This window comes from Danio aesculapii, chromosome 10 (genome assembly GCF_903798145.1).
Source record: "Danio aesculapii chromosome 10, fDanAes4.1, whole genome shotgun sequence".
Classification (NCBI taxonomy): Eukaryota; Metazoa; Chordata; class Actinopteri; order Cypriniformes; family Danionidae; genus Danio; species Danio aesculapii.
The window spans coordinates 15,251,307-15,275,216 of record NC_079444.1 but is presented as its reverse complement, the minus strand read 5'-3'; the positions used below and the strand labels follow the sequence as shown (position 1 = coordinate 15,275,216).

The following is a 23,910-nucleotide window of genomic DNA, read 5'->3' as shown; positions in this document are numbered from 1 at the left end:
GTTTACTATGGGAGTCAATGGTTACCGGTTTTCAGCATTCTTCAAAATATCTTCCTTTGTCTTTAACAGAAGAACAAATCTCATAAAAGTTTGAAACAAGTAAAGGGTGAGTAAATGAGGAAAGAATTTTCAGTTTGGGGTGAATTAGCCCTTTAAATGCTGTTTTGATTTGCACAACAAGTCTTTTGTACTTTGATCGTTTGTATTAACAGTGTGGACCACAATGGAAATATTGTTTTAATACTCAACAGTTTACTTCAACGTGTATTTTGTACTTTTTGTAAAACCTGTCAAATAAATGTATTTTATTTTATTTTATTTTATTTTATTTTATTTTATTTTATTTTATTTTATTTTATTTTATTTTATTTTATTTTATTTTATTTTATTTTATTTTATTTTATTTTAATACACCAACAACAGTCATTATTAATTAATTTAAGAAAAATAAACACTGAATTGGTACAGCAAATTTCTGAGACACACAGAAATCTGACCCACTGAGAGCTGATCCCGCCCCTCCATCTGAGTAAAACACACTCACGGGGCAGAGTTTCTTCTGTTGTAGAGTTGACTGGAGGGAGTCCACATTTACACTGCGCACTACTTAACTGACTGACAACACTGACTGAAATCCCACATCCAAACGGCATCATGGCTGAGGCGAAAGCAGGCAAAGAAGGGAAAAGTGGAGATAAGAAAAAGGATAAGGAGTCTGTGAGATCAAACAAGCCTGACAACTCTCCGCAAGGTAAAGCGAGCGCTGGTGTGTCGAGGTGTTGAGTTTTCAGATTGTGTGAATGGATTGACAGCCAGTTTTTATGGTTTCTCAGTTCTCTTTGCTGAAAGCGAGGTGCGCAGGTTACAGGTGTTGCAATTCTCCATGACGTTTGTCTGCATGTGACTCTGTGAAGCGAGAAATGTTTGTAACCATTAACACGACCCACTGGTCTGGTGACTTAATGAAGAGGTTTTCCCGCTTATCGCACAGGTTACTTACTGACCGGAGTTCGTTTAGTACTGTGAGATCGAACTTTGAATTGACATTTATGAAAAGTGTTTATAACAATTTCAGCCAAAATTTGGTTTGTTAAAATACAGAAGTGTGAGAAAGTTTTAGTGTTTGTTGTGTCACTTTCACTTGATTTATTAGCAAAACCTGAAAATCATGTTCTTCGGCATGATTTGAGAAGACACACAGAGCATCTTGAGTTCTAAATTCATGATTTGTTCTTGTTATTATTATAATAATAATTTCTTATTATTTAATATGAATTTTATATTTGTTTTGTAAAAATTATTGCTTTTAGTTGAATCAAATGAACTTTCATAGTTATGTCAACATAAATAAAACGGACTAAAAAGTATAACTAAAGTATAACAATAAGTTTAACTTAAAAAACTTTGAAAAATAATTTAAACTTGATTAACTGATTCAATTATTTAAAGTATCATGAAAAATATTTGTTTCCATGATATTTTGTCCCATTATTTTTGGTAACACTTTCCAATAAGGTTAGGATAATTTCAGGTTACAATAAGTGAATGAATGCATTTACTAACTTGTACAAACAATGAACAATACATTTATTACATTATTTATTAAAGTATTCATATTAAATGGTAATAAAGTCATTCATTGTTAGTTCGCGGTCACTCAAAGTGCATTAGTTATGTTAACAAGCCTGAATTTTTAACCCTTTAACTGCCCCACCAACAAAAAATGTTTTGGAATGCATTTATTAACTCCTAATATCGCTAGTTAACACACTCAATGCATTTATTTCAACACATCCCATCATTTCTACATTGTAAAACCCAAAACGTTAAGGTAACTCAAACCATTTAAGGAAAACCAATTGCAACAAAGCATTTACTTTCAAAAACGAAGTCAAATGAGTACTGTAAACTTAATCCATTTGAGTAAACGAAGCAATTTAAGCACAGTAAAACCCAATAAATGAAGAGAACTCAAACCAAGTGAGTACTGTAAAACTCAATAAGTTAAGACAACTCAAACCATTTGAGGAAACCGATTGCAAGAAACCATTTGAGTTAACAAAAACTAATCTTTATGAGTATTGTGAACTTACTCTATTTAAGTTGAAGTAATGAGGTATTTAATAAACTCATTACCTTCAACACTGAGTTCAATACTCTTTTCAAATGAGTAGAATTAACTTTCAGTCAATTTTGAGTTAACTACACTCATTTCATTTGATAAAGTTGACTGTTGGGTTTTACAGTGTAAAATATCAACCATTTGATAGAGGTTGATATGTCGGCTCATGGTAAAAGTACTGGAATTAATACATTTACTATGAAAAATCTTAAAATATGAAGTGTTAATAAAACAAATCAAAATAAAACATTTTTGAATACTAAATCATCTTTATTTTTTGAAGTATGCCATAAAATATATTCTTATTTAAAATGTTTTGTTGTTGTAATTTTTTTGTAAACCAACAATGCTATGTAGTGTAAACTAATATTTAAAACAGTCACTCTTTATATGATTTTAAAAGTCATTATTTAAAATAGTCAAAACATGGTCAACCATTTGGTAGAGCAGACAGTTAAAGGGTTTAATAATGCATTAGTAAATATTAAACCATAACTAATAATTCCTGTACATGTATTGTTCATTATTATTTCAGGTTAGTAAGTACATTAACTAACATGAACTATTGCAATCTTATTTTTGTTTTACAGTGTATGATTTCTATTTTCACCAAGTTTTAATAAGATTTTGCTCTCTGGATTGCACAATTTGAAACTTTCACTAAAACCTTGGACACTTTTACAGCTTTGTAGTCTGCTTATCATGTTTATTGCTTCATTATGAGGAATCACTTGCTTTCCCTTTTTGTTTGTGGCTTTGGATAAAAGTGTCTGCAAAATGAATCAATGTAAAAGGTGTTAAAATGGGATAATGGGTTTTTAAGAATCAAAACAATACAATTGTAATACAGCTTTTCTGTTCAAAATAATTACTATCTTAAATGTTTTACATAATAAACCTACTTAATGGTACAATGACAGTGGAGAAGACTCTAAAATGTCAGTCATTGTGATAATAGTTTAAATAGGAAAAATAATTTTCAGTCATATATACTAAAATAATGAATAATTTGATGGCTTACTGCTATAAAATTGTTATTAAAGGATCACAATGCAGTCACATGATATGAATTAAGTGTAAAATCAAATCTTTATACTTCACTACTGTCCTGCAGGCAATAAGGAGGGTTTTTTATTATATATTTGTGGCCTGAAATGACTGATTTTGTGACTTATGCCATCATTTGCTTAAATTTTTGTTTATGCTGTGAAACTAATTGAAATAATGGTATCTATTTGCATTGGTATTTAAAAAATGGCATGTAAAATATTTTTATCTCAAGAGATATCGACTCGCAAAATCCTGGAGGGACTGATTTGATTTGAAAGATTTTAAAGATTTTTGTCACCTAAAAAAATCTCATGCTGAATGAAGATGAAACATTATTCTTCTCAACTTTATTTGAAACTTTAAAGCAAACACTTTACTTGCATTTAAAAAAAATCGTTCACCACAAAGAAAAAATGTCCTTATTTTCTCACTATTCATTATAGTTTAAAAAGATTTGAGTTTCTTTCTTAAGTTGAACACTAAAGAAGATATTTTGAAGAGTGCTGGCAGCTGCCACCCATTGACATCCATAGTATTTTTCTCCTACTATGGAAGTTAAGGGATCGCAGGAGTCAGCATTCTTCAAAATATCATCTTTTGTGTTCAACAGAAAAAAGAAACTCATAAAGGTTTAAAACCAAATGAGTGAAATTAAATGATAAGGTAATGGTAATTTTTAAGTGGACTATCTCTACAAATGCTATCTATTTGTTTAACATGAATAAAATGCTTGTAAAAAAATCATTTGATGCAGACTCCAAAATGGGGCATCTCATCTTTGATTCTTGTTGTATGTTGTTTAGCACACACACTCGTAATTGATTACTGATTATTATTGCCGGCAGCTAGCTCTCTGCAACTCTCACGTGGTCGCCCACTGAAGCTAAGCAGGGTTGTGCCTTGTCAGATCCTGCATGGGAGACCACATGGGAAAACTAGGTTGCTGTCAGAAGTGTTGTTAGTGAGAACAGCAGGAGGTGCTCAACCTGCAGTTTGTGTGGGTCCTAACACCCCAATATATTGATGGGGACTCTATATTGCTAAGTGAGCGGTTTCTTTTGGATGAGACGTTAAACCGAGGTCCTGACTTTATGTGGTCATTACAAATCCCAGGATATCCTTCGAAAAAGAGTAGGGGTTTAACCCCGGTCTAATGGCCTATGTCCATCATGGCCTCCTAACCATCCCCATATCATAATTGGCTTCATCACTCTGTCTCCTCTCCACCAATCAGCTATCACGTGGTGTGTGGTCTGGTGCAATATAGCTGTCGTCGCATCATCCAGGTGGATGCTACAAACTGGTGGTGGATGAGGAGATTCCCCAAAAAATGTGTAAAGCGTTTAGAGTGTCCAGAAAAGCATATATATATATATATATATATATATATATATATATATATATATATATATATATATATATATATATATATATATATATATATATATATATATATATATTAATGTAAGGAATTATTATTATTATTATTATTATTATTATTATTATTATTATTATTATTATTATTATTATTACAGCAATGCTAAGTAGTAACATTATGTGAGATAAACCAACCGAGGAATATGTGCTTGCAGGTACATATAGCTGCATTTTGTGTGTAAAACGAATGCTTTGGGACAGTACATTGACTGATTTGTTGTGTGACTGTGGTTTGACTGGTTTGCTCGGTAGCTCACCGCGAACATTACAAAGCTTTGGGAAGCGGAGCAGACAGGGGTTTGAGTCTAGTGAAGGATGGTTCCATAAACCAGGCACATTAAAACGAAATGCCCAAAAAAGCAGGGTGAAGTTGTTGTAGAAGCATATGGCTTTTCTCTTCTAGTTTGCTTTTGAAAACACTATCGGTTGGGTATAGGGAAAGATATCAAAATTATCTATTATGCACAATGACATACTTGTGCAGGAAAACCGTTAAGATACGCAGAAATATACACAGTGGCCTTCGGTTGGTTTACGAGAAATGGTACATATGACAAAACATGCCTCAGTAACATACTTGAGATTGACAAAAATGTACTCTGCGCCCTCTTGTGGATTTGTGAAAACAAAAACAGCAAGACAACGCAGTCCAGGGTACATATTTGTCAGTTCTCAGAAATGTAGTCCTGGGCATATATTTCCAATGAGCCTGGGTTGTTTCATTCATAACCTGCTTTTGAATGTGACAGGTGTGACTCATGGCATAATGTTTCGACTGAATAGATGCAAGGAATTTTTCTTAGGATAGTATTATATTATGCAGAAGATTTGATTTCGTTATGCACTCGTGTTGAAACAAGCTCATGCCAGCTTTACTGTAGATGAAACAGTTTGTTGATTTAGAGCATGATGGCAGTGTGGGTATAAACGTGAGGAATTATTGTGAAATATTTGGGCTCTTGCATCGCAATGAAAAATAAGTTATCATTAGACATAAAATATTGAAGCAGCTTTTAATAATTGTAAAGAAGTTGATCAAATGCTAACTTAAAAAATGGTCCAGACTAAAATGTGGCACTTTTTGGTTGATTTGTTACTCCCATATTTCTCAAACACCTGTGTAAACTTGAAATATGTTGTATAGTACATTGTAAAAAATGCCCCCCCCCCCCCCCCCCCCCCCTCATATTAAGTGACCTTAACTACTACTTACGTTTAAATGTGTACATACATGTTTTTACATCATAGTTATAATTAAAGAATGATAGGCTTGTAATTACATGTGTAATGAATTTCTATAATTACATTTATAGTTACCCATCCCTTAGAGATTAACCAACCCATAAAGCTATCCATACCATCACACCTGTCTCTAACCTTAACCTGTATCCCACCTTGATTTTATTTTGTTCAATGCAACATAAACACTAAAATACATTGCACTTACATTTCGATGCAGGAATCTGGTATTGAAGGCCTTGTAAAATACAAAGAAACCAAAAATTGACAGACCCACTTCATCTTAAAGAGATTTTACCCAAAAAATAAAATGATTTAACTTTAGTTATTTTTTATGCTGAGTACAAACGAATATATTTTGTAGAATGTTGGAAACCTGTAATCATTGACTTCCATAGTTTTTGTTTATCCTACTATGGAAGTAAATGATTACAAGTTTCCAACATTTTTCAAAATATCTACTTTTATGTTCACCAGAACAAAAAAAGACCCTCAAACTGGTTTGGAACAAGTCAAAGGTGAGAATTGATGGCAAAAGTTAAATTTTTTGGGTGAACTATCCCAAAAAAGTGCCTGTATGTACTAAAAAATAGAATATTTAACACATTTAGATGGAGCACATATTGTGTATATACTGTACAAGGTGTTTATATTAAAAAAATCTGCATATAAAATATCTGCATGTATTTAGAGCTACCAAAATGCTTGCTAATTCAAGTACATCAACACTTCATAAATGAGGAAGAAAAGTGACATTAATGAAGAAAAATAATCATTCAGATATTGAAGTGTGGCTGAGTTCATTTGTAAATGTTTGTAATGACATTTAATTTGATTTGGATCTGAATTTGCTGAATGCTGCTCAATCTGATTGTTATGGCTTTTTATTCTCTTTTCTGCACCAATGTTGAGCTGCTTTGGCACAATCTACAATGTAAGCTCTATAGAAATAAAAATGAATTGAATTGAGTTAATTACTGTCAAAGGCAGTGTTACTAATGGATTTGGGTTCCCCTTTAGTAACAATAGTTCTCAGAATCAGTATCAGAATGAGCTTTATTCGGCAAGTGTGCACAAAAGCATACAAAGGTTTTTTTGTGGTATTCTGGAGCTCACATACAATACATAGACACATACCTGCATACATACATACATTGAAGTCAGAATTATTAGAACTATTAAAATAAACATGGGGGCTCATAATTCAACTGTACTTGCATACATACAGTACATAGATATCAACACATATCAAGAAGACAGAAAAACATTTAGATAAGTGAAAAATAATGTAAACAATACAAATTATAGTTATAAACAGTGCGCAGCATAAATAAGTACACTGTAAAAAATAAAAAGTTGAGTTAACTTTTCAAGCAACTAGCTGCAATGAAATTTTGAGCTTAGTGGTTGAAGTTGTGCTTTTTTTTTTTTTTTTTATTTGACTGTACAGGTTGTTTTAAGTCAAGGATACTTTATGGAATAATTTGGCACAACTTCAACCACTGAGCCGGCTGCTTTAAAATTTAAAGTTTACTCAACATTTTTTTTTTTACAGTGGTAAACGCTCAAATGAAGAAATCAAAATTGAAAGTCTGATTCAAACTATTTTTTTACTTTCATTGAACAAACATGTAGTAAAATAGTTTTTTATGAGAAAATTCAACTTTTAGCTCAAAAGTATGTGGACCTAACATTTTAAACTGAGTTAATTTGTATGTTGGATTTTTTACAGTCTACACTACATTTTGAAAATAAATATTATACGTATTTCTCAGTGAATACAGGCAATATATTTTGGTACATTTGAACAAAACAGATTTGTCAAACATATAGATTTATTAAAATAATATTTTAGTCACTGTACAGCTTTTGAAATTGAAAGAGAATACATTCAAATCCAAGGAAAGTATTGCAAAATAAATAAAAACATTTTTTTTTTCAAAAAATACTACTAAATTTCAACTATTTTTTAGTTTCTCTTGATTTTTCCTCTTTTTTATTTTATAAATTTTTTCCCCCTAAGACATAAACTTGGGTGTTTTTATTTTTTGGAAGCGTTCTTGTAAGTTACTTAATTAGATTAGTTCCATATTTGGCTAGTTGAAGTCAGAATTATTATCCCCCCTGAATTATTAGCCCCCCTGTTTATTTTTTTCCCCAATTTATGTTTAATGGAGAGAAGATTTTTTTTCAACACATTTCTAAACATAATTTAATAACATAATTTTAATAACTCATTTCTAATAACTGATTTATTTTATCTTTGCTATGATGACAGCACATAATATTTTACTAGATATTTTTCAAGACACTTTTGTACAGCTTAAAGTGACATTTAAAGGCTTAACTAGGTTAATTAGGTCAACTAGGCAGGTTAGGCTAATTAGGCAAGTTATTGTATAATGATGGTTTGTTCAGTAGACCAGAAAAAAATAGCATAAAAGGGCTAATAATTTTGCTTAATTTTTTTTTTTATTAATATTAAAAACTGCTTTTATCTAGCTGAAATAAAACAAGTAAGACTTTCTCCGTAAGAAAAAATATTATCAGACATACTGTGAAAATTTCCTTGCTCTGCTAAAACACCATTTGGGAAATATTGTAAAAAGATAAAAATTCAAAGGGAGGCTAATAATTCTGACTTCAACTGTATATGCACATATGTAATGTTATACAGCATCCTATAGAAATTATTAATATAAAATATATATTTTTGAGAGGTGTACCATATATGTTGAGCACTGCATATACATCTGGACTGTTTATGTGCCATATGTTCATTGTTGACTTTTTTAACTGTACAAATAAGAAATAAAAATACAGATATAAAAGTATTTAGCACTAAGTGGCTTTATTAGTCACAAAAAACAATAAGTCCTGTAGGTTTATGAGCATAAGAAACAGGTAGCGACTGATGAGTTAACTATTTAAGGTATATTTGGCCTGAGGAGAAAAAAACTGTTTTTATTTCTAGATGTTTAAGAAGGAAATGCAGTGACTGGCTGATCTGAAGCTCATATTAGATCATGGAATTCTTCACTCCGTGTTCTGGAATGTGGACCCTGATCCGACTCAATTTTGCGGGCTAAAAAACAGTGTAGGAGTTTCCCCAAAGGAAACACGTCCGTGACATGAAGAAACAGCTGGACGGGCAGCATGCAGCCTGGACCACGAGGAAATGCTCAAATCACACAGAAATATAGTTATTCGCTGTTATTTGTCATTGATTTTACCATGTTTGTACGGTATGCTCAAAGTGATGTGTTGGTGAATATTCTGCTGAAACCCAATAGGCGTTCCAGTAGAGGATCAAGAAAAATGAAGCACGTCTTACTGTCATCATTATGCTATGCAAAGGATTCTTGTTATTAAAAGCACCTTGTCAAGAGGAAATTTTTGTAAGATAATGCAAACACATTCAGCAGATGAGCGATATTTTTGTGCTTTTTAAACAGACAATATGGTTTGTTTGAATTGATTTTGATTGTCGAGGTTCCAGAGTTAGGGTTTGTGGACACACTTATTGTAATGTACAATTCCTGCTATTAACAATCCATTAACTAAGAGTTTTAGCTCAATAAGCGACTAATTAGCTGGATATTAATAGTTAGGTAGTAGTTGGGTAGGATTAGGAGTGTAAAATCAGCTCATACTTACTAATATCCTAATAATAGGCAGGTAATTAGCCAGTAGTAAATGGTGTAAATTGTTACTTAAACAAAAGTGTAGCTGTTTATGGGGGGTCATGGTTACTGTAGGTTACATGTAGGTTTGATTTTTTGTTTTGGATGACAAACACCTTCAGGTTTATTAATCAAGGTGCTTTTGGTGGATCTTTCAGTTGAAGAGATAAAAACAGGGTGTGCTGCATAGAAGATGTTAATCGGTTGCCATTTGCATGTCTTGTCACAGAAACATTTGAGGACATTTGTGAAAACTCACACTGTAAAAAAAATCTGTAATCTTATGGTTTATTTCCGGCAGCTGGGGTGCCAGAAAAAAAAAAGTTGAATAACGGCCATTAAATTATAGAAATTTACTGTAAAATAAATTAATTAAAATAAATAAATAAAATAAATTTAAATTTCTGGTAAATTTCTGTAATTCAACCTCTGTTATTTTCCAGTAAATATCTGTAATTTAATGGCAGTTATTTTACGTTTTGTTACATTTAATAAGCCGTAAAATTACAGATTTTTTTTCACAGTGTAGTGTCTTTAGCTAAGAATATGCCAAAGTGGGGCTTTGTGCAGTCAGGAAAACACTGAACCATTTTATCAATACATTAACATATTCAATGGCCCTTCTAAGGGTAGTTATTGCATACATCTGTTAGTATAAAGTGGCACTTGTCCATGAAAGATGTATTGTAAAGAAATCTTTATTTCTCAATAGGTGTTTTTAGGCTTGGGTATTTTCTTCAGGGACTCTACCACCACCTGCTGGTTTTGGTTTTAAACAGTTTAAACAGTGGTCTTGAGTATCATTAACTAGAGATATTTCACAACTAAGCTGGCAAAGTATAATTTCTATCTCACATCTTATTATGTATGAAGTAAAAATGGAGCAAACAGTTAATTATTACACTTTTATTATAATTATTAATTATTTAGATGTAAAACACAAAAAAAAATGCAGGGTTGCAGGGTTCATTCATATGGTCCCAACACAAATTGATTAAATTAACTTAACAAATTTAAGTGGGTTGAACATAAACCAACTATGTTGTCCAAACAAATCTCAAAACTTGTTTTGTTTCAACTTATTTTAAATAAGTAGTTCGAACAGGCAGCAAAATAAAAATAGTTTTCTGTGTGTTATGAATCAAAACACATTACAAAAATCTAAATAAATATAATATTTGATTCAAAACTGATTTTATTTAACAAATGTTACATTCGTTCATTCATTCATTTTCTTTTTGGCTTAGTCTCTTTAGTAATCTAGGGTCGCCACAGCGGAATGAACTGCACTTTATCCAGCATATGTTTTATGCAGCGGATGCCCTTTCAGCTGCAACCATCACTGGGAAACACTCATGCACTCTCATTCATACACATATAGTACAGACAATTTAGCCTACCCAATTCACCTGTACCACATACCTGCATCTACCTAATTAGATGTGCTATTTTGCAATGCAGTTTACACAACTCAGGTTTCAACTAAAAACACATTTTGGCGAAGGACCCTATTTGTGTACCCATGTTTTGCTTCTTTACAAAGTCACATTGCCAACTACTGGCCTGGCATTTTCATTGCGTTCATTGATCCGAGTGAACAGGGATCATTTTATTTTAACACCATTGTTGTCTGTACTATAAAATAGAACACAAAGGAAAATGTCAAAAGTCAACACTAATATAATTGTAATTAATAAAATCAACACAGGCTTATTGTGAAAACGTACCCCTGTATACATTTCTGGAGAGTGCGAATTATGTAGCCAGAGTTATATGACTGCATTTCGTCCTTAAAGCAAATGGTATGGGCCGGTTGGGAGGAGTTGACTGCGATGACAGGGTTCGAGTAAGGCGAAGAACGGTTCCAGAAAACAGGTAAAACAAAAACAAAAGGCAAAAAATAAAATAAGTGGCCTATGGTAGATTTATGCAAAAATAGCAGGTGTGAATGGCACTCAAGAGAAATCACAAAGGTCCAATCACACAATCACAAAGGTCCAAGTTACAGTAATTTGTGGTGCTATTGTTAAAAAGATAGCAAATTTAAATCAAAATTGACATTAAACAACAGGTATACATTTACAAATCAAATTGTAATCAACGTAAATCAACGTAAATTGACTAACTAAAGATCTGGCAGCCATAACACTTTTTAACAGTTATTAACTTGTGTGTTTGCAGAAAAACAACTAAAAATGTAAAAGTTCTAATTATAGCACCACTTATGGTCGGATCAGAGTGTGTGAACACCTGAGAAGTGAGGGATATTTGGGTCCATCCTGCCAAATTTTGTGTTTCTTATAGTTTTGTATGAGACACTTTAAGGGCAGAAATATAATAATAATCATAAGTAGAAGAACAAATGAAATAAGGACAGGATAGATGCAAAGAACAGGAATTTCCTGGCCTTAACATTGGTGCAAATTAAGAAACTAATATAAAATGCACAAAGCTCCACTGAATAAATTGAAATGGTGTATAAATCACGCTGAACAGTGAATCACTTCAGAATTTCACATAATATTTCAATCCGAATGTTTTTGATAGATTATAAATAAGCAGTTACAGAATAAATGTTCCCGAATAAGTGTTGGCTGGGGTGAAGTTCAAGAGCTTTGATGTGTAACATTACCTTCGGGCTCATTTTGAGTACAAATGATATGCTTTTTGTAAATGTAATTGCTGCAAGTGTAACTAAGAGTACATCAGGAAGTACTTTTAAACGTGCTGTAATTAGGATATTTAATTGGGAATTACTCCGATGTGATGGCAGAACTTTAAAGAACGTTTCAAATTGCGTGCAAACATATTACATCAAGCAACTACATTGAAATACAGCATCTCTTTTGACTTTGTTTCAATATCTCTGTTCAATTACAGGTTGTAAACGACTATATATGGGAATAATTTGTTGTGCTCCAGCTGTTGGAGGCTCAGTGTTTATTCTGCTGTTTTGAAGCTTCTACCGCACAAATTGAATCACAAAGGGCATCGCATTTAACTAGACAGTTTCATGGCATCATAAATCATATCAAAATATGAAGAAGTTATGTTTTCTTTTTTTTTTTGCTTTATGTTAGTGTAATGGTTGTGGTTTCTGATTAAATAGCTAGCTGAGGAGATCTATCATACCAAATGTACAATAAGTAAGTAATAAGTAATCCCTGAGGGCAGCAATGTCAGATCTAGATACCTGAAGAACAATTTTATAGTATTTTGTGCAAGAACGGAAATGAAGATTTATAAGCTTTATAGATTTCTGTTTGAATTTTATTTTTAGTAAAATTTAATTATGATTAATAATGTGCTAAATGTTTTGCAAGTATCACCCTTGTGAGCACCAATGGCATCATTTGTGTTTTGTGTCTTTTTGTTTTCCAGCGGAACCGAAGTTAAAAAACCTTCGGAGCATGACAGTGGAGGATGGGAAAAAAACGGTACTCAAATGTGAGGTTTTGGCAGGAAACCCAGCGCCCAACGTCAAGTGGTACAAGAATGGAAAAGAGCTCACAGGCAAAAACAAACCCAAAAGCATAAAGATTAAAAAAAAGAAACAGTAAGTACACTGAATTATACTTGCTTATTTAATGAAAACGTGCTTATTTTGTTGTTCAAACCAAATCTGAATATGTTGCTTCAAATAAGATTGAGCCAGAGATGTTATTACTGCCTGCGTGCAATATAGTACACTGAAAAAAATATACTTTGAGCCAACTTTAAAAAACTTCTGTAGTTTTTTCTCACTTTAATTTAACTTTGGTTCAAACATTGAAATCTATTTTACATAAATCAAAAATATGTATTGTGGTCAAGAAAAAAATACAATAATACAAAGTAAAAATATTCTTTATCATACTGTATAGAGCACAATTTTAACTTTGCTAAAATATAGATTGTATAGATAATTTGTATTTATCTTTTTACACTTGCATCAAAATATAGTTTGGCTTTTGACCAACCTTAAATAAGTACTGTAATTTATTACAGTTTTATTTATTCATTTTTTTAAAACTATTGTTTGGAAGCTGAATTTTTTTTATTTAATATTAATCAAAATATTTATTCTGACCAAGGAAAAAATTACATTCACTCAAAGGTAAAATATTGATTTGCTATAATAAAATGATTGTTACCTGGTTCAACTTAGGGCTGAGCAATATATGGTTTGAGCGTTGATATTGCAATGTTTGTATTTGCAATAGTCACATCATAATTATTTATTAAAGTTTAAAATTAAAGTAAATTTACAAGGATGAACATGTTATTTTACGTTTGATTGTTCAATTTCTGTACTTGAATTAGGGCTGCACAATATATTGTTTCAGCATCGATATTGCAATGTGTCCATAATAGTCACATCGCAGGATATGCAATGTTGAGTTGGGATTATAGTTGATCAGCAAAACCAAATACATGATATTTGTGCAGTCACTGCAGAGTATAACCATAAAGAGTGAAACGTTATCATTTGCATGTATTTTAAAGGCTTTTCAAGAGTTTAAAGCATTCAGTCACAAAAAAGTACATTTGTAACTTTAATAAAGAAATTTTTTACTGAATTTGTACAATGAAGACTATACAATGTTATTTTACTTTTCATTGTTCAATTTCTGTACCAGAATACTATTTGACTTTTTGCGGAAAACCATAAATATTCATATCGCAATGTATACAATCACTAGCCGCTTTATTAGGTACACCTTACTAGTACTAGGTTGGACCCTCTTTTGCCTTCAGAATTGCCTTAATCCTTTGTGACATAGATTCAACAAGGTACTGCAAATATTCCTTAGAGATTTTGGTTCATATTGACATGATAGCATCCATGATTTGTCGGCTGCACATCCATGATGCGAATCTCCCATTCTACTAAGTCACAAAGGTGCTCTATTGGATTGAGTACTGGTGATGGTGGAGGCCATTTGAGTACAGTGAACTCATTGTCATGTTCAAGAAACCAGTCTGAGATGATTTGCACTTTATGTCATGGCGCGTCACGCTGCTGGAAGTAGCCATCAGAAGATGGGTACACTGTGGTCATAAACGGATGGACATGGTCAGTAACAATACTCAGATAGATTTTGTTGTTGACACGATACTCAATTGACAGTAATAGACCCAAAGTGAGCCAAGAAAATATCCCCCACACCGTTATACCACCATCACCAGCCTTAACTGTGCTTTCATGTTGCTGAAGCAAAATTCTGACCCTATCATCCGAACTTTGCAGCAGAAATTGTTGTGCGTTCAGAGTTGCTCTTCTGCATACCTTTATTGTAACGAGTGGTTATTTGAGTTACTGTTGCCTTTCTATCAGCTCGAACCAGTCTGGCTATTCTCCTCTGACCTCATTAACAAGGCATTTGCACCCACAGAACTGCCACTCACAAGGTATTTTCTCTTTTTCGGACCATTCTCTATAAACCCTAAAGATGGTTGTGCGTGAAAATCCCAGTGGATCAGCAGTTTCTGAAATTCTCAGACCAGCCCGTCTGGCACCAAAAATCATGCCATGTTCAAAGTCACTTAAATTACCTTTCTTCCCCATTCTGATGCTTGGTTTGAACTGCAGCAGATCGTCCTAACCATGTCTACATGCCTAAATGCATCGAGTTGCTGCCATGTGATTAGAAATTTGTGTTAACGAGCAGTTGGACCAAAAAAAGTGGCCAGTGAGTGTATATCGCAGCAAATATATATATATATATATATATATATATATATATATATATATATATATATATATATATATATATATATATATATATGTATGTATATGTATATCGCAATGTTTGATATTTCCAGTATCGTGGTATCGTGCAGCCCTAGTTTAACTTACAAATATATTTTGGGGAAAAAAATACTATAAAAGCAAAATAAAATTGTTTATTTTTTGATTTAAGGCAAGTTGTATAAAACAGCTTATAACCAGAAACCATATTTTTTCACTTAATCCAATACAAAAATGTGCTTTGAAAGAAAGACACAGTCGTTTAACATTTCTCAATGCATGTGGGCGAGTTGTTGTGAAAGTTTAATCCAAACATGCCTGTGCTGAGATACAAGAGCAGTGCATCAACACTTTATTACACTTCAATTCTTCTAAATGACATTTTAATGATGCAAGACTAGTTTAGACAGCACTGCACTGCACTGAAAAGTTTTACTCAGATGTATCTCATGCTATTATAATGACTCATGCAGATGCTGTTGCTGCTAATGTAAATCTTGAATCGCAGTATAAACAACTGGGATTATATAACTTTTTGCAGGGGGAAAATATCTGAACTGTTGATCCGGAAGTCCACTGAGGCAGATGCTGGATTATACACCTGTGAGGCCGTCAACAGTCTTGGAAAAACAAATACCACAGCAAACCTATTCATCCTCAACAGTAAGAATCTTTTTCCTTGGCATTAAAATGGAAAACAACGCAACTGGCTGTAGTTAAGTGCATTTTTACTTACTGTATACACTGTAAAGAATTGCTGTAACATTTACAGTATTACTGGAAATTTTGGTTGCCAGTAATAATATAAAGTGTACATGTGCACTGTAAATTAACAATTACAATTGTGCTTTAGTTTTACTGTACAGTGATACAAATGATTAGCATTGTTTCACAGAGATCACAAGGGTTCCCGTGGGTTATGGAATATCTGCAATATCATGGAAATTTAATAGGTCCATTTCAAACACTGAAAGTCAGGGATTTGTTTTTGTCCAAGTCATGGAATATCTGGGATTTTTGTTTGTTGCTTTAATCTATTATTTTTCTTTTTCTGCTATTATCATAAAAACAGTATGAAAACATAAACTATAAGGAGCAAGACGTGTTTGGTGCGATGTGTTGCTATTTTCAGACCAGCGTAACCCTAATTCTTCCTTTTTTTCGCACTACATTGTTTAATTTGCGCCACTTTGTGGACTCATGGTTGTTCTGGTCTAGAAAAGAGTTTGTTAAGGCGCATTGTTGGCACGTTGCTATTTTGAGGAACTAAAATAGACCAGCTGAGAGCAAGTCTAAAGTCCAGCACAGAGTTCATTAGTTGTGCGCCTCGCTTACACATTGCTTAATACACACAGGATGTTCAGCAATACACAAATATCTTTACAAAAGAAAAATAACTAATGAATTAAAATATTACAAAAAAAATTATTTTCTACATAAATATAAAAACCACCGCCTCCATGCCTTCTTTATGTCAGGGGGCTTTTTTCAGTTTATTCATTAACTATTTTTTATATAATGTTATTATTAATAGTAGTATTATTTATTATATTCATATTTATAATTAGTTTTATTAAAAACAAGCTTAGATTTGTCCACCTGTCAGGTTTTGGATCATATGGGTCATAGGACGTGTGTTTGGACGTTGGTTTTTTGACCATACTTTTATTGTTATTATGGCTCATTTATTCATTTGCTGGAAATTAAAACTGAATTTAGAAATAGTTTTGAAACAAATCTTTCTCCTTAACAAACAAAATTAATTATGTAGGCTAATGAATGTCTTCAGTGGAATGTGTACAACACCGTTTCTTTATCCCCGAAAAAGAGAAAGAGAAAGTAAAGTTTAACTGTTTTCTCGCTAGTGAAGCGTTCTGAGTTTTCCACTTACAAAGTCCGCCATGTAAATTGCAAATGCACCATGGCGCGACGCAACTGACTCTTAAAGGGTATGGGAGATAAGACTCTGATTGGTTTATACTCTAAACACACCTATAACTCTTATAACTCTTATAATTCTTATAACTTAAGAGAGTAAGCACAACCCTGTTAGAACATGCGCCGGGGCGCAGAGCGTATTTTTCCATCCTTAAAATATCAAAAGTGGATTCGGACACGCCTTTAATGCTTTTGTGCCCTGCGCTTTAGACTTTGCACCTACATTGTTCAAATAGAGCCCTAAGTATCTCAGATTCTTTTTCAAAATCTTAAAATCAAATTGTAATTAAACAGTGTCTCAGTTTTTTTTTTTTATCGTACATTAAAATTATAATTACAGTAGAATGTGCTGAAAAATATATGTTAAAATTTTGCATGTTTCCCACTTGTGTGGGCCAATGACAATTTTTGGCGCAATATTTTTTCAGAAAAGTTAAAATTCAAGTTTGTGAAACAATTTTGATCTATTAAATATGGGACATGGAGCACATAAACAGCATATTTTTTGTTTTTAAATTCTGAGGTAAATTATCCATTGTTGTTCTCATTGTGGCAATTAAAATCATGCTAAATATTTTCAAGCTAAAACCAACTATACCATTGCTAGTATTTTAAGATATTATTTAATATTATATTATTAACTAAAGCACAATAGCAGCCTGATTTTCCATTCATTGGATGCTATGGAAATTCAGCTTTTGGTCAGTGAAAGTTAGAGAAAATCTGGATTTTTAAGCATTTGATTTAAAGTGAGATCACTGGATCACTCCCAGCACCTCTGTCACATTTTTTCTGTCACATGTATTCTACTTTACAGCTCTTTTATACTGTTTATATAGAGCTGGTAGATTTGGTTGATGCAAGTAGTGAATCAGCTCATCATAATTGGTCCTCCTTCTTATGTTGCTTTGGAAAGTCTGATTAATTCTAGTGATTTACATTGTTGTATGTGGTACTCCATTAATCTCATATGTTGTGTTGTAAGATCTGAATGATTCCAGGGAAGCAGAACTCTTAAAAGACCACAAGATTCATTTTCCCAATAAATAAATGTAAATGAACAGATTCATATGCAAATTAATGTATATGTAAATGAACATGTTCCAGTTTCAAGTCCTTCAGCTCCTTTCACATCTATGTATAGTTTCTGTTGGATAAGCTTGTTTAAAGTGCAAATGCATTGGTCCCATGCAACTTTATTTGCTTTCTGCTCTCAAGCCATTTCTAAATACCAACATACCAGACCATACCAGTACACATACACTTCAAATAGCCAAATGACCAGGCACTTATTTAACCCAAATGCTACACTTAATATAATGCAAGAAAGTAGGAACCAGTGTTTGGTAGTTGGTTACAAATTAGCTTCTAACTGTAATAAAATTAGACTCAAAAAATGATGCTTGCTGTTTGTTCAAACTACTGATTTAAAACAAGCTAAGACAACACAACTCTTGAGTTTTTTTTCTTTATTGTTTTATGTTCCATTCCCTTAAATTTGTAAAAACTAGTTAACTTAATTCCTTTATCTTCGTACATATCCATTGTGTGGAACCCAGCATTTTTACAATGTACTCATCCACAACTTAATTTACACATTACTATTACTTTTAGGGTCCTATCATACAGTACACCCGGCGCAATAAGGTGCAAGACATGTTTGGCGCAGTTTGTTGCTATTTTCAGACCAACGCTACCTTAAGTTTGCAAATCCATTTACACCACTATATGGACTCATGGATGTGCTCGTCTAAAAAGGAGGTGTGTTAAGGCGCATTGTTGGCGCGTTGCTATTTTGAGGAACTGAAATAGACCGTGCTATTGACCAACTGAAAGCTGGTCTAAAGTCCAGCGCAGAGCAGTCCAAATACCTACACTTGCTTAAAACACACAGGATGTATAGCAGTACAAAAATATCTTTACATATGAAAAAAGTTAAGGATTAAAATGATACAAAAACAATTATTTACTACATAAATACCAATACCTCCATGGCTTCTTCATGTTGTGGGGCTTTTTTCAGTTTATTTGTGACAATTTACATTTGTATAATGTTATTATAAGCAGTATTATTATTTATTATATGCATATTTATATTTGTTTTATTAAAAACAAGTTTAGATTTGTCCATCTGTCGGGTTTAGACACGGATGCATCACCATATGGGACATTGAATATAACTCCACACCTTTTTGACCACACTTCGTTATTATTGTTCAGTCATTTGTTTGCTGGTAATTAGAACTGAATTTAGAAATAGTTTTGAAACAAATGTCTGCGCTTAACAAACAAAATTAAACATGTAAGCTAATGGATGCCTTCAGTGGAGTGCGTGCAACACAGTTTCCTTATCCATGAAAGTAAAGGAGTAAAATAAAGAGTAAAAGTAAAGTAAAGAGAAAGTAAAGAGGCTGAAAGGAGGAGGCTCGTTCTTTATCCTCGCTGTAGATGGTCTGTTTAACTGTTTTCTCGCTAGTGAAGCATTCAGTGGCTATGGCGCAACGCAACTGACTCCTAAAGGGAATGGGACATGAGACTCTGATTGGTTTAATGCATGTTATGCTCAAAACACACCCATAACTCATTAAGAGAATAAGAACAACCCTGTTAGACCATGCACTAGGGTGCAAAGCATATTTCTCCATCCTTAAAATAGCAAAAGTGGATTTGGGTATACCTTTTGCACCATGTGCTTTAGATTTGCGCCTAGATCATTAAACTAGAGCCCTTAATGTGTTTGCCTTAAATATTGTAAATAATTTCAACATTTCTGTTCAAATCAATTAGCAGATTTGCGAAAAGAAAAATTGCATAAAAGGGTAGCTCAGGAGACGTATTTGGCGCTCTCTAGAAATGTATATAGCAGTACGTTTTTAGAATGTGCCTGGGTTGGAAAGGAATATATGTATGAAATATTGTCTCATCATGTCAAAAACATCAAATTTCTTGTTTTGATATCTATCTTTAGCTTTTTTTAGAGCAATTGTAAATAATCTTTTATTTCTTATTAAAAGGCTTAATTAATTCATTTTTGTAAAGGTAAAAATATTTGAGATTTTATTTATAGGGATTTAAAGTAGTTTTGTCAAATCATCTAAATCCTTATTGTGAAATTACATCACTTTTTTAGACAGTAAATTGAGAAAATGAATTGAAATACATTTTAATGATGCATTTATTATTATTATATTGATGCATACAATTATTCTTATTTCTTTTAAAGTAACTTACCCAACACTGATAGTGCATAAACAGTTTTCTCAGAAACAAATATTACAATCTAGTTAAACTCATGTTGCCTGCATATTTATATCCACAAATGTAATACAGTCCAGATTGTGATATTGATCAGCCAGGGGCTCTGAGACTGAACAGCGGGTCATAAATATCTCCTGAAAGCTAAATGGGGTTCCTCCAGTACAGTTGCAACATTGCAAAAAAAGCTCAGTTTTCTGCTTTGTAATCTGGCTTCTTAATGTCTTTTTACAATTAGTGAGCATCTGAATGATTGCCAAGAGAGAAAAGTATGAGCTCCTCTGTGCCTTTCCTCCGGCATTAGAAGATCAACAAAAAGCCAGTCTATTCATGTTAATCACTGTAAACACCCTGATATTGATGCCTTATGAACCTGGTAAAGAATGAAGTTATCTGACAGAGCACAGATTATTGTTATTGCGGGAAAGAGGATGAGATGGTCAGTGTGCTGAATGTTAAAGTCCTCTTGCAGTCATTTTTTTTTATTAGTTTATTATGTTTTTGTTTTGACTACCTGCTCCACTTTCACTTGCTTAACTGTCGTAAATGCTACACAAAAGCTAATGGAAATATTAGGTGTGTCACAAATTACATAATTATGCATTATTCTACTCCATCTTGTGGTATAAATACACGGTAAAACAGTCAACTTTATCAAATGAAATGAGTGTAGTTAATTCAAAATTGACTGAAAGTTAATTCTACTCATTTGAAAAGAGTTTTGAACTCAGTCAAGGTAATGAGTTAATTAAATACCTCATTACTTCAGCTTAAATGCAGTAAGTTCACAGTACTCATTTGGATTAGTTTTTTAACTCAAATGGTTTGTAACAATCGATTTCCTCAAATGGCTTGAGTTGCCTTAACTTATTGGGTTTTACAGTGTAGTGTAAGTAATGCATACACACTAAAATATAATTTTTATTCTAAAAAGAATAAAAACACTTTAAAACACCTGGATGATGCACTTATTTAACTGTTAAAAACAAGTGTGGAATTTTGTACACTTCCCGCACTCAACGGCCACAGCTTTCCTCATGTGGAGGAAGGGGAAGAGCTATCGGGCGCTGACGTTTAGCTATATTTACTATATTTATTTTGGATTGTAAAAGTAACATTTTCCCACATAATTGATTATGGTGCCTTACGGCAGGTACTATTTGATAGTTTGGTCATTTGTTTCACTAATTTGGCATCTGTTAAATGTCATCAGGGAAACTTCCAGTTTAAATTTCCAGTTAGTAGAAAAACCTTTTGAGATGACACTAAATTCTTATTCTATGCTGTTGAGTGTGTAAGTACATGAGTACATATTGTATAAGTGCATAGTGTATAGTGTGTCATTTGGGACACAGTGATTATATTATTTCAGCCATACTTAAAACCATCAACAATTAAACTATTAACATTTTAAAGCTGTTTATATCAAATGAAAATATGAAACAAAAAAATGTAGATTAGAAAAATATGTAAAAAGGTTTGTCCTTTTTTGCTATCCTACATGTGCGTTTGGATTCAATATTTTTGTTATTTTTTTATTTTAGGGGATTTTTGAAAACATTTTTATTACTTTAACCTATTGAAAAGAAACAGTGTCATATAAAAGTCAAAAATGTCAAAATTGAGTTATTGACATATTCTTATTAAATGACAACTTATTTACATTATGGGATGTTTTTTTTATAAATTGTTTACATTTTAAAAGTTTTTATTTAAAAAAAAAATGTTACACATACTGTTTTCTATGGAATACAAAAACTTTGAAGCTCAATATCTCAGAATCATTCAGAATGCAGATATAACCTTATAATTCTAAGGTGACGATATATTATAATCAAAGATTTTCTCATTATGCATGAGATTAAAAGGTCTGTATTACTTACTATTTGGAAAACCTGTAATGCTAACTTGGTCACGTGGTCTTAGCCAATCACTGCTTTTATTCTCTTATTCTTTTATTCCTTCCTGTGTATTATCGTAGAGACAATGTTAGCATTATCTGTTATGCTTTTTAGACCAATCATTTCAGGCCTGCCATCAACAGGCTTTAGGCCAGAGCTAATCAGCAGACATTTTTTGTTATTTCTGTGCATTTTGTAAAAAGAAAAAAAAAAAAAAAACAATCTACTGGTTTCTGTGAAATTATTTTTTTGAGATTTTAGTAACTAAAATCTAAAAAAAATGAAATAAAAATAATAACTTTTGAACTTTTATTTAAGGTTTGCAATGCAAATCCAATGACATCCACTTATTTGATAATCAAAGCAAGGTTCTCATATAATATATCTACTAAAAGACAAAAAATATTACCAAACAACCTGTATCGTTAAAAATTTTCATAGAAAATGAAAACTAATTTTCAGCCTCCCTTGTTAATGTTAAGTTATTTTACTTTAAAGACCAGGAAAAGACTTATTCTTTGCTATAAATGTGATATTACTGAACCTACACACATTTCAGATGACATTTAGAGGTTTTTGCATCTGAACTCTTCATATTTACACACATTTACATACAAGTAAATTAAGATTTAATAATGGGCTAAAAAAAAATCGGACACACAGATTCCATCTGGGCCTAGTTATAACGTAGCAATGTACTGTTGTGAACACAATTGTCAAGTATTTACACCCCCTCTACTTTTTTATTTTTGCAATCCTCTTTTATGCTCAACCTAATCAAAAGCTCTCTATAATGTTGGAAGCATAATGGTGACTGATATCATTATGCTTTGTATAATGACCTGCTCTTCAGTGTTTGGACTCTCAGTAGTGATTATTAACCACACTGAACTGAGCTAAACTGAACTGAACTTAAACACTGAAAACTGACATGTGTACTGCATACACACATAAGGAGGGAATGCTTAGTTAATTTTTTACCATGTTTTTATTTAGCTAATTTTCTATGGTTGTTGATCTGTAATTTTCTATAGGTAACTTCAATAAGCTCTTTGCCTAGCATAGAAACAGAAACTAACAGTGGTATCCAGACACAGAAAAACTCCATCCTAAATCCATATCCTTTTCACAAATCAAATCTCTGAATGTATGGATCTGCATTTGCACTTTATTGATTTGTGGGATTTTGTCTGAGTAGTTTCCCCTCAGGTTCTCCATGTAAGCGGTCCTCTCCTGTAATGTGAGATCTGCGGCCACCATTAGACTCTTCCTCATAGACTTCCACCAAATTCATCAACACTTCTCGGTTGACCCTTTTCAAGGAAACAGCCTCTTTCCATTTCATTGATGCCATGTCTGATATATTCCAGTTGATTATCAGTAAAAATTTTTTTTAAAGAAACCAATTTTGTTCACCTTTAAATTCTGTCTGATAGATTTTTAATTGGATACAAATATTTTTTCTGATCGTGTGTTTTAATTTGCTTAGCTGTACTAAGCTAAATATGATTTTAACACATCTTCTGCATATACTCGGGTCATGTATGCATACGT

At 32.5% G+C, this 23,910-nt stretch overlaps 1 protein-coding gene across 7 annotated transcripts in view; it reads left to right on the top strand.

Moving 5' to 3' along the window:
- LOC130235728 (pro-neuregulin-1, membrane-bound isoform-like) overlaps positions 1-23,910 on the top strand; it is a 196,319-nt gene that overhangs the window by 92,584 nt on the left and 79,825 nt on the right. For 5 of the 7 annotated variants that reach the window (XM_056466158.1, XM_056466155.1, XM_056466154.1 and 2 more), the window contains exons 2-3: positions 12,913-13,087; positions 15,804-15,925. In XM_056466158.1, the coding sequence (XP_056322133.1) occupies positions 12,913-13,087; positions 15,804-15,925 (297 nt within the window). Of the gene's footprint in view, positions 1-562; positions 752-12,912; positions 13,088-15,803; positions 15,926-23,910 lie in introns of those variants that run through there. The other 2 variants (XM_056466159.1, XM_056466160.1) reach the window with 1 other exon arrangement.